General features: G+C 44.8%; 1 protein-coding gene across 2 annotated transcripts in view; it reads left to right on the top strand.

Annotated features, from left to right (window-relative positions):
• Positions 1–18,934, top strand: part of LOC125457588 (rhodopsin kinase grk7-a-like) — a 45,060-nt gene that overhangs the window by 15,533 nt on the left and 10,593 nt on the right. For both annotated transcript variants that reach the window (XM_048542016.2, XM_048542017.2), the window contains 2 exons: positions 2,368–3,310; positions 8,756–9,193. In XM_048542016.2, coding sequence (XP_048397973.1) covers positions 2,711–3,310; positions 8,756–9,193 — 1,038 coding nt within the window. In that variant the 5' untranslated portion in view covers positions 2,368–2,710. The remainder of the gene's footprint in view (positions 1–2,367; positions 3,311–8,755; positions 9,194–18,934) is intronic.

The following is an 18,934-nucleotide window of genomic DNA, read 5'->3' as shown; positions in this document are numbered from 1 at the left end:
GTAGAACTGACCATCTCAATGTCTCCCCTCAGGTTAAGTAAAAACATCCAGCATGGAAACAGGCCCTTCAGCCCAACGTGTCCGTGTTGACCAGGTTCCCTAAACTAAACTAGTCCCATTTGCCTGCATAACAAAGTGTGGAGCTGGATGAACACAGCAGGCCAAGCAGCATCTTAGGAACACAAAAGATGATGTTTCAGGCCTAGACCCTTCATCAGAAAAAAAGTGTTTTTTTCTGATGAAGGGTCTAGGCCCAAAATGTCAGCTTTTGTGCTCCTGAGATGCTGCTTGGCCTGCTGTGTTCATCCAGCTCCACACTTTGTTATCTCGGACTCTCCAGCATCTGCAGTTCCCATTATCACTGATCACATTTGCCTGCACTTGGCCCATATCCCTCTAAACCCTTCCTGACCAAATGTTTTAAATGTAGTAATTGTACCAGCCTGTACCACTCCTTGTGGCAGCTCTTTCCACATAACGCACCACCCTCTGGGTGAAAATGTTGGCACTCAGGACCTTTTAAATCTTTCCCCTCCACCTTTAACCTATGCCCTGTAGTTTTGGGCTCCCCTGCCGTGGGGAAAAAGACCTTGGCCATCCATGCCCCTCACGATTTTATAAACCTCTACAAGGTTGCCCTCAGCTTCCTATGCTCCTCAACACCAATAATTCTCTCTATGAGTCGGCAGCCCTATACAGTGTCCAAGAGTGTGTAGGCTAGGTGAGTTGGCCATGGATTAGATGTGGGGTTGGCGAGGTTACAGGACTGGCTCTGGGTGAGATTTTTTTGGAGTGTCATTGCAGACTCAAGGAGTCGAATGGCCTTTTTTCTGCGCTGTAGGGATTCTATCAGCTGCTTGGACTATGGCAAGTTTGCATTTTATGTTGTAACACCAAAATTTACCTGGGTTTGTCATCTTGAGTATTTTTCCTGAGGTGCTTTGCATCTCTTTAGAACCGGTATAAGTTATCGATTAAATAATGCTGGTACATTTATATTCTGATTACTGTGAAGCACTTTACCCCTGTTAATTGTTTCATTACAGTTTCAGTAGGACCTGAATACCCTTTCACTCTGCAAGAAGTATTCCATGCTTACAGGGCTGGTTATCCAACTGAAATCATATCATCTTTAAGCAGAAGTTATTTATAACGCTTAAAATTACTGATTCTTCCACTAAAATTACGGGCATTTAAAAGTCAACCACCAAAATTGCTTGCCACAGAATGATGAAATTCATATATGTTACTATTTTAAAATAGTAGTCTAAATATAAATTATAGCAGCTCCTTATTTTTGTAGCATTATTATTCATTTCAGTCATACCGTTTGACTTATTCTTTTGTGGGTTGGTCAGCATCATAGACAAGGCAAGCGTTTGTTGCTGGTCCTTAATTATCCCTTCACATGATTGGCTTACTGGACCATTTTAGAGGGCAGTTAAGAGTCACCCACATTGCTGTTAGCTTGCAGTTACTTATAGACCAGACTAAACAGTAAGACCCGTAAGATATAAGAGCAGAGTTAGGCCATTCAGCCCATCAAGTCCGTTCCACCATTCAATCACAGCTGATCTATTTCTCAACCCCATTCTCCTGCCTACTCCACATAACCCTCAATCTCCTTACCAATCAAGAACCTATATGTCTTTGTCTTAAATACTTAAACTCCACAGCCTTCTGCAGCAGTGAGTTCCACAGACTCACCACCCTTTGGCTGAAGAAATTCCTCCTTAACTCAGTTCTAAAGGGACATCCCTTCACACTGAGGCTGTGCTCCCGGGTCCTAATCTCTCCTTCTCATGGATACACCTTCTACATGTTGACTGTATTCAGACCTGTAAGTTTCTATCAGATCCCCCTCATCCTTCTAAATCCCATCGAGTGCAGACCCAGGCTCTGTAACTGCTTCTCCTATGACAAGCCCTTCATCCCCAGGATCATTGTTGTAAACCTCCTCTGGACCTCTTGCAACACCAGCACATCCTTCCTTTGAAATTGGGACCAAAACTGCTAACAGTATTCCTGGGTATTTCCTTCCTGAAGCAGAACTAATAAACCAGTTGGATTTATACGATAGTTGACTATTAATAATAATATTAATATTAATAAAATTAATACATCACTGTAGGCTGCTGATGTTTCTATCAAGCATAATGGACAGCTCCCTTAGTAAATGATGATGACAGGATTCAGTTATGATAAAATAACCGTGTGATAAACCTTTTTTAAGCTATGTCTTTGTAACATTTGAATCTACGTTGCAGTGTGCGTATGCTTCAAAATTTTACTCATAGGTTATTTGCATTTGTTGTTTTAAAATTTAAATTTAACTACATATGCTGAAAATTGTATTTCTGAACATAGGTTTTCAAAAATGCATGCTGTTGTTCGGAGTTATCAACAATAGTTTATAAGGTGAAGGGACAAGTTAGGAAAACTGCTGAACTCAACGGATCCGTAACGGAGCACCTCTAAATATGTTGCCACTTACTTTTCATGAAGGCCACTGAGTAAACGTGAAAAGTGAAATCTACTTAGATGGAAACCGCTTAGGCATCATAATCTCCTGAAACGAACACCTTAAGGTACTTAGGGGAATCTGGGAGGTATATAACAGTTGGCAAACCCATTGAATCACAGCGATACAAGGTGAAGACAGACTCTCAGATACTTTCACACAGAGTGAGGACCTACAAAAGAAAGCAACATGTGTGACATGGGAGCACTCGACAACCTGATAGCAAACACGGTTTACCTGCAAGCCAGGAACGTGGATGGGGATTTCAAGGAGATGAGAAAGAGGCGACAGAGTTTAGCTTTACCAAGCCGTCAACAAAGTGCTTCAGTCAGACAAAATATTGATATCGCCTTTGAGAGCATATGTGAGAGACAGCCAATTGGCAAGAGGTTGTTTCATATGTTTACGGCAACCATTCCAGACTACCAAGGCGCTGTGGATTTTGTAAATGAACTTACTGACTGTTATCTGGCCGAAGATGGGGTGAAGGACAATCTGAGGCAGAGCATTGTCACTAACTTTCTGAAACCTGATTCAAAGAACTACCTGTCCTTCCTCAGCCAGGGCCTGGCTGATAAATGTAAAGATGCAACGGAAAATGATTTTGAGGAACTCCTGCCAAGGGCTCAGACAGAAGCTAAAATGTTCCTCACCGGGCAACCTTTCCAAGACTTCCAAAACAGTCCATTTTTTACTAAGTACTTGCAGTGGAAAGCATTCGAACGGCAGCCTATAACCGAGAAGTACTTCTATCAGTTCAGGGTGTTAGGCAAAGGTGGATTTGGAGAGGTAAGAAGACCCCTGTTTTGATGGGGAAGAATTTCTCATTCTCAGTGGGAGGTAGGAAAACCACCCCCAGACCCTGAGACTGAGGCCAAAACACAGCCCCCCCCTCCCCACCCCCACCACACTGGGACATGGAGGGTGGGGTTTCCAAGGAAGAGTCAACTGGACTTGAACTGTTAACCCTTGTCTCTGCCTGTCTCTCTCCACAGGTGGTTCCAAATCCACTGTGTTTCTATCAGCACATTCTGTTCTTGTTTCAAATTTCCCAGCATCCTCCCTATGTTGCTTTTCACCCTCCCCCCACCCCCCACACCCCACACCCCCTGCATGGCTATCAGTCCACCACTGGCCATTCAGTTTGGCCACAGGGCCCTCCACAATGGTGACCTCTGGTCTTTTGCAATTTATCTTTGTTTTTAACTCTTCCTGTGATACAATCACCGTTGCAGCCGGTGGCTCAGTGGTTAGCACGGCTGCCTCACAGCGCCAGGGATCCAGGTTCGATCCCAGCCTCGGGCGACTATCTGTGTGGAGTTTCCACGTTCTCCCTGTGTCTGCGTGGGTTTCGTCCGGGTGCTCCGGTTTCCTCCCACAGTCCAAAGATGTGCCGGTTAGGCTGAATGGCCATATTAAATTGCCCATAGTGTACAGGGTAGGTGGATTAGCCCTGGGAAATGCAGGGGTTTACAGGGATGGGATGGATCTGGGTGGGATGCTCTTATTAGGGTAGATGTGAACTCGATGGGCTGAATGGTCTTCTTCCACACAGTAGGATTCTATGATTCTTTTCTAGTGGCCCCCTCCATTGCGAGGTCCTCACTCCTCCCTGGCAGCCCCAGGATGCTAGGATTATTTGAACACTACACTGGTGAACCCCAGCTTCAGGACCCTGAGCTTCCCTGACAGAAATCACTTGGGCACCGGACCCCAATATGGCATCACAAAACATAGAAATAGAACATAGAACATTACAGCACAGTGCAGGCCCTTCAGCCCTCTATGTTGCACCGACCTGTGAAATCAAACTGAAGCCCATTTAACCTACACTATTCCATTATTATCCATATGTTTATCCAATGACCATTTAAATGCCCTTAAACTTGGCAAGTCTACTACTATTGCAGGCAGGGCATTCCACCCCCTTACTACGATTGGAATAAAGAACCTACCTCTGACATCTGTCCTAAAACCCCTCAATTTAAAGCTATGTCCCCTCTTGTTAGCCATCACCATCCGAGGAAAAAGGCTCTCACTGTCCACCCTATCTAATCCTCTGATCATCTTGTATGTCTCTATTAAATCACCTCTTAACCTTCTTCTCTCTAACGAAAACAGCCTCAAATCCCTCAGCCTTTCCTCATAAGGCCTTCGCTCCAGACCAGGCAATATCCTGGTAAATCTCCTCTACACCCTTTCCAAAGCTTCCACATCCTTCCTATAATGTGTGAACAGAACTGTACGCAATACTCCAAGTGTGGCCGCACCAGAGTTTTGTACAGCTGCAACATGACCTCATGGCTCCGAAACTCAATCCTTCTACCAATAAAACCTAACACACCGTATGCCTTCTTAAAACCCTACCAACCTGGGTGGCAACTTTCAGGGATCTATGCACATGGACACCGAGATCCCTCTGCTCGTCCACACTACCAAGAATCTTACCATTAGCCCAGTACTCTGTATTCCTGTTACTCCTTCCAAAGTGAATCACCTCACACATTTCCGCATTAAACTCCATTTGCCACCTCTCAGCCCAGCTCTGCAGCTTATCTATGACCCTCTGTAAGTCTCCCTGCAACCTGCAACATTCTTTCGCACTATCTACAACTCCACCAACTTTAGTGTCATCTGCAAATTTACTAACTCATCCAGGTCATTTACAAAAATGACAAACAGCAGTGGCCCCAAAACAGATCCTTGCGGTACATCACTTGTAACTGAACTCCGGGATGAACATTTCCCATCAACCACCATCCTCTATCTTACAGCTAGCCAATTTCTGATCCAAACCACTAAACCAACACCCAATCCCATGCCTTCTTATTTTCTGCAATAGCCTACTGTGGGGAACGTTATCAAACGCTTTACTGAAACCCATATGCACCACATCAACTGCTTTACCCTCATCCACCTGTTTGGTCACCTACTGAAAGAACTCAGTAAGGTTTGTGAGGCACGACCTACCCTTCACAAAACCGTGTTGACTATCCCTAATCAAATTATTCCTTTCTCGATGATTATAAATCCTATCTCTTAAAATCCTTTCCAACACTTTACCCACAACCGAAGTAAGGCTCACTGGTCTATAATTACCAGGGTTGTCTCTACTCCCCTTCTTGAACAAGGGGACAACATTTGCTATGCTCCAGTCTTCTGGCACTATTCCTGTAGACAATGATGACATAAAGATCAAAACCAAAGGATCTGCAATCTCCTCCATAGCTTCCCAGAGAATCCTAGGATAAATCCCATTCGGCCCAGGGGACTTATCTATTTTCACATTTTCCAGGATTGCTAACATCTCCTCCTTATGAACCTCAATCCCGTCTAGTCTAATAGCCTGTATCTCAGTATTCTCCTTGACAACATTGTCTTTTTCCTGTGTGAATACTGACAAAAAATATTCATTTAGCGCCTCTCCTGTCTCTTCGAACTCCACGCACAACTTCCCACTACTGTCCTTGACTGGCCCTATTCTTACTCTAATCATTCTTTTATTCCTGACATACCTATAGAAAGCTTTAGGGTTTTCCTTGATCCTACCTGCCAAAGACTTCTCATATCCCCTCCTGACTCTTCTTAGCTCTCTCTTTAAGTCCTTCCTGGCTAACTTGTAAGTCTTAAGCGCCCTAACTGAGCCTTCACGTCTCATCTTACATAAGCCTCCTTCTTCTTCTTGACAAGAGATTCAACTTCTTTAGTAAATCACGGTTCCCTCGCTCGACCACTTCCTCCCAGCCTGACAGGCACATACTTATCAAGGACACGCAGTACCTGTTCCTTGAACAAGCTCAACATTTCAATTATGCCCAGCCCCTGCAGTTTCCTTCCCTATCCTATGCATCCTAAATCTTGTCTAATCGCCTCATAATTGCCTTTCCCCCACCTATAACTCTTGCCCTGCAGTATATACCTATGCCTTTCTATCGCAAAAGTAAACTTTTCACAGTCACTATCACCAAAGTGCTCACCTACCTCCAAATCTAACACCTGGCCTGGTTCATTACCCAGTACCAAATCCAATGTGACCTCGCCTCTTGTTGGCCCGTCTACATACTGTGTCAGGAAACATTGGACAAAAACTGACCCATTTAAAGTGCTCGAACTATAGCATTTCCAGTCAATATTTGGAAAGTTAAAGCCCCTCATAACAACTACCCTCTTACTTTTGCTCCAATCCAGAATCACCTTTGCAATCCTTTCCTCTACATCTCTGGAACTATGCATCAAGCACAGGAAACAGATCCAGCATCAGGGATCCCAGCTCCAGAACAAAAACCCTATTCTTGTAGAAGTCGAAAGAAAAATTATAAATTTTAGAGCAACAAGCTTCAACATATTTTTTTCTTGTAGTTGCAGCTTAGAATTGGTCGGTCAGAATGCTTGGAGCAGAGCTAGCTGAGGAGGAGACCTGATACAAAGTTCTGAGGAACATCAAAAGATAAGGAGAAACATTTGCCCTCAGTAGAGGAGTCAATAACCTGAGGTGGGGTCACAGTTCTAAGGTTTAGAGGAGGGTTTGGAGGGAATGTTTGGAAACAAATTTTCACCCAGAGAGGACCAGTACCTGAAGTTGTTGCCTGAAAGGGTGGCAGAGGCAGGAACTTACAAGTTGAGGTTGTTGACTTACGCGCTGGGCTGGTTTGATTTCGTTCAGATGTTTCATCACCGTTCCAGGTAGCATCATCAGTGAGGCCTCCGATGAAGCGATGTTGTTCTACTCTGCTTGGAATTTATGCTGTCCGGCCTGTTATGGTAGCAGAGACACGCACAGGAATTCCTGGAGGCATGGCTCTCCACCCATAATGCAATCAATAAACCTATAAAATCGGACCCCATATACAAACCCATGACACTACTCACGATAATGGACCGGACAGTATAAATTCCAAACGGAGTAAAATGGCATCGCTTCATCAGAGGTTTCACTGATGATGTCACCTCGCATAGAACATTACAGCACAGTACAGGCCCTTCAGCCCTCGATGTTGTGCCGACCTGTCATACCGATCTCAAGCCCATCTAACCTACACTATTCCATGTACATCCATATGCTTATCCAATGACGACTTAAATGTACCTAAAGTTGGCAAATCTACTACCGTTGCAGGCAAAGCGTTCCATTCCCTTACTACTCTCTGACTAAAGAAACAACCTCTGACATCTGTCCTATATCTTTCACCCCTCAATTTAAAGCTATGCCCCCTCGTGCTCGCCGTCACCATCCTAGGAAAAAGGCTCCCCCTATCCACCCTATCTAACCCTCTGATTATTTTACATGTCTCAATTAAGTCACCTTTCAACCTTCTTCTCTCTAACAAAAACAGCCTCAAGTCCCTCAGCCTTTCCTCGTAAGACCTTCCCTCCATACCAGGCAACATCCTAGTAAATCTCCTCTGCACCCTTTCCAAAGCTTCCACATCCTTCTTATAATGCAGTGACCAGAACTGTACACAATATTCCAAGTGCGGCCACACCAGAGTTTTGTACAGCTTCAGCATAACCTCTTGGTTCCGGAACTCAATCCCTCTATTAATAAAAGCTAAAACACTGTATGCCTTCTTAACAGCCCTGTCAACCTGGGTGGCAACTTTCAATGATACAGGTTTAAAAGATAAGGGTATGTTGACGAAACATCTGAACAAAATCAAGCCAGCTTGGTGAGAAAATCAACAACCTCATCCACAACCCGAGCTACAAATCTTCGCCAAAACCTTAAACTTTCAAGATATATAAGAAGTATTTAGTTGAATATTTGAAATTTCATAGAATGCAATGCACTGGTGATATCCCTGTGTCCGAGCTAGGAGATGCAGGTTCAAGTCCCACTTGCTCCATTGCTGATTAGAAAATATCTACAAGGTTACAGGTTGGACTCTTGTGTGGTAACTTCCAAACTGCTGAGCCAAGTATTCCGGATACTAGTTCCACCTTGTCACAAAATTTCCGAACAGGTTGAATAGAAAATATTTACAAGTCTATGAGACAAGCGCTGGAAAACAGGATAGAATAGTTGATAAACATTACCATCACAATTTGCCAAAAGGCCTCATCCTGTGCTGTAAAAATCCTACAACACTAAATCTTAAAAATATATGACAAGCAGTTATGTATTTCATTGGTTTAATTATTTGTCAACGTTTTTAGATTTGCAAAGGGATTGTCTAAAATCAGTGGATTAAGGCAGATTATTGTCTGAATTAAAAGCATCAAATTTTGCCTTGTTAGGTGTGTGCTATACAAGTGAAAACAACTGGTAAGATGTACGCCTGTAAACAGCTGGACAAGAAACGGCTAAAGAAGAAACACGGGGAGCAGATGGCCCTCCTTGAAAAGGAAATCTTGGAAAAGGCAAACAGCCCATTTATTGTCAGTTTGGCCTATGCTTATGAAAACAAGAACTACCTGTGTTTGGTCATGACCTTGATGAATGGAGGAGATCTGAAATTTCATATTTACCACATCGGAGAAAAGGGTATTGAAATGAAGCGTACAATATTTTACACAGCCCAGATTACTTGTGGAATCCTGCACCTTCACTCCATGAAGGTTGTGTACCGTGACATGAAACCAGAGAATGTTCTGCTGGATGACAAGGGCAACTGTAGGCTCTCAGATTTGGGGCTTGCAATCAAAGTGAAAGACGGCACATCCATTAGCCAAATGGTGAGTACAAACAAGCACAGTAGACACTCAGGCCTGTTGAAAATTACTGTACAATGATACAATGGCTTCAAGAGATGTATTTTGATCCTTTTTTTATGAAGGAAAGTTGAGGCAGAGGTGACCAGTAGTCTGCTCCAAAGGCAATAAAGTAAACAGCTTGTGGGTTTTGGGTTTTTTTAAAATTTGGAACAATAGAAGCAACCTGAATGGGTGTGGTCAGGCTCCCGCAGAACCAGGATTTTTAGTTTTAGCTTTCAGCACTTGCTGAAGTCTTGAACCTAGATGTGGACATTCTTTTTCCTCTCTCTGTTACACCTAAAAGCTGGGGTTCCCTTGGTGCTGCTAGAACTGCATGTGAGGCAATCTGTTTTACTTAATTTGTCTCAATCAAGTCTGTGTTTATGGGATGTTACTATATTGGAACAGTTAATTAATAGCTTTTTTATTATGTATTTCAATAGTTGCAATTAACCCAATTATTTATTTTCTGTTTATTTTGTCTGTATTTTAACTGCAGTGTAAAAATATAGTGTGTTTTGCTTAAACTTGATAGTTTCACCAATCAAATTGCATCTGGAGCGCAACACCTTTCATTTACCTTTAAAATAAGAAAATGTTAGGGTCTAGACTATCTTCTGAATATATTTTGTGGGGTTTGGTCTGGTCTATAACATTTGTGTTCTAGAAACTTGTAAATCTCATTACGACATTGAGTAAAATTAAATGAGTAAATGTGCCAATGAAGCCATTCTATTACTGTTGCATTAGCAGATAAGGGAAATTCTTTAATTATAATGTTGGAATTAGTTAGCGCCCCGTGTCATTCTGCTGTAAAGTTCACACTCTGTAAATTTTCACAGTAGGAGGTAATTTGGATTGACCAAATATTTCCAGTGCAATGCAGAAATCAGTGAGTTGATGTGTGATTTATTCAGCTGAGGAGTGATTTACTGGAAGTGGTTGGGAAACAGTGACTTGAAGGTAAGTCAGCATAAGAGCAGTGAGAAGAGATACGGAGGGGGGTGGGTTTGGAGTGAACACATTCTCACAAAGAGAAAGCTGGAGTATCCCTGCATGCCAAGGAGCTTACAGGATAAGACAGCCTAAAAAACAAAGCTTATATTTAGCACCCAAAATTCTAGTGCAGAAAGCCAAGAGGAATATAAAAAATGGAGCGATATCAAGAAGGAAAGCAAGGAAGCAAAGTGGGGTTGGGGAGGGGAATGGCAGGGGTGGGGTGGTGACAAGTAAATTAAAATGAACCCAAAAATGTTTTATCGATACATTAAGAATAAGAGGATAACTAAGGGAAGGGTGGGGCCCATGAAAGATCAGCAAGGGACCACCATTCCGGATGTAGAAGGTTTGAGTTCTAAAGAAAGGCTGGGATTTTGTTTTCACTGGAGCTTGGGAGATTGAACTGTGACATTATAAAATCATGAGGGGCTTATGTAGAGCTAATGGAGTCTTTTCTCTGGGATGGGGGATTTTAAGACGACGAGGGGGCACATTTTTAAGGCAGAGGAGAGGGATTTAAAAAGTCTACAGGTGGCAATCTTTTTACACAGAGGGGGTTTACACAAAGGAAGTGGTGGATGCAGGTACAATTACAACACACAAAAGACCTTTGGATAGGTATATGAATAGGAAGAGTTTAAAGGGATATGGGCCAGGAGTAGGCAGATGGAGTAGTTCAGTTTGGAATTATGTTCAGCATGAATTGGTTAGACAGAAGGGTCTGTTTCTGTGCTGTATTACTCTATGACTCTATATGTAGAGTTGGAGGATGTTGGTATGTTGGAGGCTGTCTTGCAACTGTATAAATGACTAGTTAAACCAGAACTGGGTACATTTCTCGTCCCTTCACTCTTGAAATAATGTAATTCTACTCAAGGTGATGTAGAGGAATGTTGCCAGGAGGGGAGGATGCGGCGCTGAGGAGAGATCTGATAGGATGGGGTGTTTTCCTTGGAATGGAAGAGACCAATGGAAAGTTTCATTGAGATTTTTGTCCAGAGCATGTAATAGACCCCAGCAGAGACGTCAGTGACTAAGGAACATAGATTGAAGTGATTAACAGAAAGCTAGGGGGGAGAGTGAGGAGAAAGGTTTTACATTCAGAAGGTGGTAGGGATCTGGGCCTCACTGCCTGAAGGGTTGTAGACAAAGAAACCTTTAACTGGATGTGCACCTCAATTGTTGTAACCTGCTGGCACCAGGCTAAATGCTTAAAAGTTGGAATCAGCGAAGTGTCTTGTATGCTTGTCTCAGACAGTATGGACCAAGTGGCCTCTTTCTGTGCTGTAAGCAATCTATGATTTATCCTGCTCTTTCACTAATTGTGCCTTACTGGTCTATGCTGATAGATTCTGTATTAAAACAGAGGAGAGGCTGGTGCTGTGGTGCTTATCCACAGGATACTCAACAAACACACAAATATCTTATTTATTCAAATTAATCTTTGATGGAGTTTCAAGTCTTAATGACTATGGAACTATCTCTCTTGCACTAAAATTGTAATGTACAAACATGGAGTAAAATCCTTTGTATTTTAATTATTGTCGGAATTTTTATAAGCTAGAACAAAGCGTGCATTTTAACCTGACATTTCTGTCTCTTTTCATCTCAAGAAAGAGATAGATAGAGCTCTTAAAGATAATGGAATCAAAGGTTATGGGGATAAGGCAGAAACAGGATGCTGATTGTGGATGATCAGCCATGATCATAATGAATTGTGGTGCTGGCTCGAAGGGCCGAATGGCCTACTCCTGCACCTATTGTCTATTGTCTATAATATTTTGCTCTTTTAAATTTTTGTGCAGAGTTTCCCGGTAGCACAGAGATGGTGCCAGGAAACCTGGTTGGTTGATGAAACAAGCTGTTAGCTGTTTACACAAGCCCCAGATCCTTGCAGCTGATTCCACACTAAACTCGTTTTTATTCATCAATGGGAGTTATTACCCCTCCCTAATTACCCTTCACAAGACATTGACGAGCTGGCCTCTTGAAGCGCTGCAGTTTGTGTGATCTAGTACACCATTAGCATTGTTACAAAGGGGCAGCCAGCATTTTGACCCAGTGACAGTGAAGGAAGAGTGACATAGATGGCATGTGAGTGGTGAGGCTGGTGTTTCCATGTGCCATTGAACCTTCTCCATGTAAGAGACTGTGGGTTTGGAAGGTGGTACCAAAGAAACTCTTGGTGTGTCACTGCAGTGCCCCTTGGATATGGTATGCTCTGCTGTTCCAGTGCATCATTGGATTGAATAACAGTTAAAGATGGTGCAAAGAACATAGGACATAGAACAGTACAGGCCCTTCAGCCCACAATGTTGTCCCGACCTATTATCCTACTAAGATCAATCTACCCTGCATACCCTACATTTTACTATCCTCCATTTGTCTATCCAAGAGTCACTTAAATGTCCCTAAAGTATCTGACTCCACTGCCACTGCCAGCACCGCATTCCACACGCCCACCACTCTCTGTGTGAAGAGCCTACTTCTGACATCTCCCCTATACCTTCCTCCAATCTCCTTAAAATTATGCCCCCTTGTAATAGTCATTTCTGCCCTGGGAAAAAGTCTCTGGCTATCCACTGTATCTATGCCTCTCATCATCTTGGACACCTCTATCAAGCCACCTCTCATCTTACTTCGCTCCCATGAAAAAAGCCCTGGCTCCCTTAACCTTTCCTCATAAGACCTGCCCTCCAGTCCAGGGAGCATCCTGGTAAACCTCTGCACCCTCTCAAAAGCTTCCACATCCTTCCTGTGATGAGGCAACCAGAACTGAACACAATATTCCAAATGTGGTCTAACCAGAGTGTTATTGAGCTGCAGCATTATATTGCAACTTTTAAACTCAATTCCCCTGCCAGAAAGAGAGCCAGTGAGATGTTCTACTGGGTGATACTGAGCTTCTTGAGTACTATTGGATCAACAGTGCTCCAGGCAAGTGGAGAGTGTTCTATTACTTTGTTAATGTGGTTGAATGAATTAAGTTTTCTTATCATGGTAATGCCCCCAAACCATAGTGATGGTTGGGTATTCACCATTGGCAACATCGTGGAATGTCAAAATTATGAAGCGAATAGATAAGCTAGAAGCAGAGAGGTTGTTTCTATTGGTGAGTGAAACTAGAACTAGGGCCATAACCTCAAAATAAGGAAGAGCAGATTTAGAACTGAACTGAGGAGGAACTTCTTAACCCAAAGGGATGTAAATCTCTGGAATTCCATGCCTTTTGAATCAGTTGAGGCTACCTCATTAAATGTTTTTGAGGCAAAGAGATTTTTGAACAGTAAAAGGAGTAAGGGTTATGGTGAGTGGGCGGGTAAGTGGAGCTGATTCCACGAAAAGGATCAGCCATGATCTTATTGAATGGCAGAGCAGACTTGATGGGCCAGACGGCCTACTCCTGCTCCTTTTTCTTATGTTCTTCTGAAACAGTTAGATTTTCCTCATGAGGAGGGTCACTGCCTGCCATATGTGGCACAAATATTACTTGCCACATATCGACTCAAGCCCAAATGTTGTTCAGATCCTGCTGCATGAGGTCAAGTAGGCTGAAAACTGTGATAGCCATCAGCAAATATCCACGTGTCTGAGCTTAATGCTGGAAGGAGCATCATTGATGAAGATGCTGGTTGGGCCCAGGACACTAATCTGAGCAGCTCCCGCAGCTATGTCCTGGGGCTGAGGAGACAGACCTCCAATAACTACCACCAGCATCTTCCTTTGTGCAAATTAACCACCCAGAGGAAAGATATCCCCCCCACCTTCCTCTGGTTTCAATTTTGCTCCAGCTCTGTAATGCCACACTCTGTCAGACACTGTTTCGATGCCAACAGCATTCAATCTCACCTCTTCTGTCCAAGTTAGGACCAAGGCTGTACTGTTGAAGAGAGCTGATTGACCCTGGCGGAGACTAAGCTGAGTGTCAGTGAGCAGGTGTTGCTGAGTAAGTGCCTCTTGGTAACACGCTAAGTGACACTTTCCTGATAACTGATGGGTCAGTAGTTGAATGGATTGGATTTGTCTTGCTCTTTTCCAAAGTTTCAGTTGAATGCTAGTGGTGCAGGATGTACCTAGTTCTGGAGAATAAATGTACAATATTCTTTCTGGGGTTTTGTCAGGAGCTATAACCTTTGCAGGATCCAATGTCTACAACTATACCCAGCCATCACATGGAGTAAGTGGAATTCAGTGAAAGCTGTGGATGCCTGGACAACCACCCCCCACCCCCGCCCCTGACCCCAGAGGAGGCTGAGGTGGATTATCAACTCCGCATTTACTGGCTAAAGATAATAAATAAAGTCACCATAGTCCCACTGTCTCATTAGAGAATGACAACTGGGGGTGAGTTTAACCCGAGGGTCACTATTCCTCTGGTGAGGAGCAAGATCAAGAGAGTGGGATTCTCATGGTGACCTCAGCCAAAGAGGGAATTGCGCCCACACTGTTTGGGGCAGCATTCTGTATCGCAAACCAGTCGTCCAGGCAACTGAGCTGACTGACCCCCAGGCTAGCGGCAGTGCTTATGCAAATTGTCTTTTACATTGAGTTGTGGTTTCATCAGGTTGGCACCTAATTTTTAGTTACATTTGGTGCTTCTGATTTCCTCTCGATACCTCTTCACTGAATCCCCTGGTTTGATGGTAATTGTAGATTGAGGGATGTGCCAAGTCACGGAGTTTGGGATTGAGTATTGTTCTACTGAAGCTGTTGGCCCACACACAACGCTTCATGGATGCTGCTAGAGCTGTTTGTAGTCTGTCCTTTTCAGCGTGGTAATGGTGTCACTCATCATGGTGCACATTATAGCCAGCATGAAGATGGGACTTTGCCTCCACTGGGACCGTAATGTGGTCACTCCGACCAATATTGTTGTCAACAGGTATGTCTGCAGCTGGCAAATGAAGTGCAGAGCCACGCAAGTTCCTCTCCTTTTGTTGGTTGTCAGGCCCCCAGCCTGGCAGATCTGACTTGCAGAACTTGGCCAGCTTGGTCAATAATGGTGCCACTGAGCCAGTCTTTGTGATGTCCAAAGTTCTCCAGCCAGAATCCAATCTGGGCCCTCATTACCCTACCATCTTCCAAATGCTGTTCATCATAAGGGAGTAATGATTCATCAGCTAAGGGTGGCTGGTACTTTGTAACTAAATGGCTTCCTTGCCCACGTTCAATGTGATGCCACCCTATGGAGTTGTTATCAAAATTGAGGACCAACTGAACATTCCCTGCTAAAAATACATAATTGTGCCACTACCACTCAGTAGAATCATAGAATCCCTACAGTGTGGGACAGGCCCTTTAGTACAAAAAGTCCACACCCACACTTGGAGAATCCCACCCAGACCCATTCCCCCTATAACCCACCTAATCTACACATCCCTGGACACTATGGTCAATTTCCCATGGCCAATCCACCCTAGCCTGCACATCTTTGGACTGTGGGAGGAAACCAGAGCACCCGGAGGAAACCCACGCAGACAGTTGCCTGAGGGTGGAATCGAACCTGGGTCCCTGGTGCTGTGAGGCAGCAGTGCCATACCTAGAATGGTGATGGAGGACGCTGGGACATCTACTGTATCATATTCGATTTCATTTCATTTGATTTATTGTTGTCACAAATACCTGCATACAGTGAAAAGTTTTGTTTTGTGAGCAGTACAGGCAGATCAGAACAAACAAGGACATTTCAATCACAGGATGTTTAGACAGAGCGAGGCATACAGGGTTACAGCTGCACATGAGATGCACAAAAGGAAGATCAACGTTGGATTTGAAATTAGAGAGGTCCATTCATCAGTCTAATAACAGCGGGGAAGAAGCTGTTCTTGAACCTTTTGGTGCGTGTATCCAGGCTTCTGTATCTTCGACCTGACATAAGAGGTTAGAAGAGAGCATTACCAGGATGGGAGTGGTCTTTGATGATGTTGGCAGCCTTTCTGCAGCAACGAGAAGTGTAAGTGGAGTCCATGGATGGAAGGTTGGCTTCCACGATGGCCTGGGCTGTGCACATCACCTTCTGTAGTTTCCTATGGTCCTGGGCAGAGCAGTGGCTGTACCAAGCCATGATGCACTCCGACGAGATGCTTTCTATGATTGATCTGTAAAAGTTGGTGAGGAAGCCTTATGGACATGCCGAATATGGTAAGCCTCCAGAGGAAGAAGAGATGTTGTTGTTCCTCCTTGACCGTCGCCTCTACCTGGAAGATCCAGGACAGTACGTTGGTGATCGTCACTCCTGGGAACTTGATGCTGTCGACCTTCTCCTCCTCAGCTCCGTTAATTCAGACGGGGGTGTAACCTCCTCCTTTCTTCCTGAAGTCAATGATCAATTCTTTAGTTTTGCTGAAAGTGAAAGACAGACTGTTATCAATGCACCACAACACCAAGCACTCTGTCTCCTTCCTGTGTTCTGACTCATCATTGTTTGATATCCAGCTTACTATGATGGCATCATCAACAAACTTGTAGGTGGCATTCATACGGAATTTGGCTGCCCAGTTGTGGGTGTACACGGAGTACAGTAAGGGGCTGAGAGTGCATCCTTGCGGGGTGCCAGTGTTGAGGATTATCATGGAGGAGATGCTGTTGTCTAACTTCACTGATTGCAGCCTGGGGATTAAGAAGCTGGGGGCCCGGTTGCAGAGGCGAGACCTACATTTTGGAGTTTTGAGATCAGTCTGGATGGGATTATAGTGATTTGCTGATTATGAGAATGTCAAGCCCATTGCTTCACTAGCTGGAGAGAAAAACACTGTCTCGGCTTTGGCACAAATGAGGATGTTACCCAGCACGGTAATGAAACGTCTGCAGAACAATAAACCAGCTCGACGAGCCAACCAACCTCAACACCCACAACGCAAGCTACAGATCTACTCCAAACCTTTACAAATGTTCTTTCGTCCAGAGGACTCTGCAGCGTCAGTGGACAGTTTGTACTTCAGTCATGTCTGGTGCCTCAATGGTCTCTTTGGTTTTATCTTTCAACTTTACCATTGTAGTTTGGTAATGGCTGACTGTGGAAATTAAAAACCGTAAGAACTGCGGACGCTGTGAATCAGGAGCAAAAACAAAGTTGCTGGAAAAGCACAGCAGTTCTGGCAGTGTCTGTGGAGGAGAAAACAGAGTTAACGTTTTGGGTCCAGTGACCCTTCCTCAGAACTGATGGTGGCTGGGAAAATGTCAGTTTATATGCAGAAAATAGGGAGGTGGGTGGGGAGGGAGTAAACGTTAGGATAGAGCCCAAAGAGAGAGAAAGACAGTTCGACAGACGAAGGAGTTGCTAACGATCAGGGTGGGAGGGTGAATAGTTGTTAATGGGGACTGTTAGTGACTAACAACATGAGGTGTGTAGTGGCAGGCTGTGTGGTAACAAGGCCTGGTGTGTGGGGTGGTGTGGGGCTGCTGGGACATGAGGGAGCTTAGACCCTAAAATTATTGAACTCAGTACTGAGTCCGGAGGGCTGTAGGGTCCCCCAAGCGGAAGATGATGTGTTGTTCCTCCAGATTGCGTTGGGCTTCACTGGAACACTGTAGCCAGTCGGAGACAGACATGTTGGCCAGGGAGCAGGGTGGTGCATTGAAGTGGCAGGCAACAGGTAGTTCAGGCTAATAAAATGTGGGGCTGGATGAACACAGCAGGCCCAGCAGCATCTCAGCAGCACAAAAGCTGACGTTTCGGGCCTAGACCCGTCATCAGAGAGGGGGTTGGGGTGAGGGTTCTGGAATAAATAGGGAGAGAGGGGGAGGCGGACCGAAGATGGAGAGTAAACAAGATAGGTGGAGAGGAGAGTATAGGTGGGGAGGTGTGGAGGGGATAGGTCAGTCTAGGGAAGACGGACAGATCAAGGAGGTGGGATGAGGATAGTAGGTAGGAGATGGAGGTGCGGCTTGGGGTGGGAGGAAGGGACGGGTGAGAGGAAGAACAGGTTAGGGAGGCAGAGACAGGTTGGACTGGATTTGGGATGCAGTGGGTGGAGGGGAAGAGCTGGGCTGGTTGTGTGGTGCAGTGGGAGAGGGGACGAACTGGGCTGGTTTTGGGATGCGGTGGGGGAAGGGGGATTTTGGAGCTGGTCTTTTTTGCAAGCAGAACGTAGATGTTCTGTGAAGCGGTCACCTAGTCTATGCTTCATTTCCCCAATGTAGAGGAGACCACATTGTGGGCAGCGAATGCAGTAGACTAGACTGTGGGAAGTGCAGGGCCCTTGGATGCTGGGGAGGGAGGAGGTAAATGGGCAGGTGTTGTATCTTCGCCCGTTACAGGGGGAGGTGCCGTAGGGCTGTGGGGAGGTGTTAAGGGTGAAGGAAGTGTGGCCCAGGGTGTCCCGTAGGGAACAGTCCGTGCAGAAGGCAGACAAGGGAGGGGAGGGGCATATGTGTCTGGTGCTGGCATCTTGCTGGAGGGGGCAGAAATGGCGTCTGACAATCTTCTGGATGTGGATGCTGGTGGGATGGTAGGTAAGGATAAGAGGAACCCTATCACTGTTACAGGAGGGAAGAGAAGGGGCAAGGGGAGAAGTTTGGGAGATGGGTTGGACCTGGTTGAGGGCCCTGTCGGCGATTGAGCTGAGGAATCCTCGGTTGAGAAAGAAGGTGGACATATCTGAGGCTCCTTTGTCGAAGTTGGACTCATCTGAACTACCTGTTGCCTGCCACTTTAACACACCACCCTGCTCTCTGGCCAACATCTTTGTCTCTGGCTTGCTGCAGTGTTCCAGTGAAGCTCAA

The sequence above is a fragment of the Stegostoma tigrinum genome, chromosome 14, assembly GCF_030684315.1.
Source record: "Stegostoma tigrinum isolate sSteTig4 chromosome 14, sSteTig4.hap1, whole genome shotgun sequence".
NCBI lineage: Eukaryota > Metazoa > Chordata > Chondrichthyes > Orectolobiformes > Stegostomatidae > Stegostoma > Stegostoma tigrinum.
This window is presented reverse-complemented; position numbering and strand designations above follow the sequence as displayed.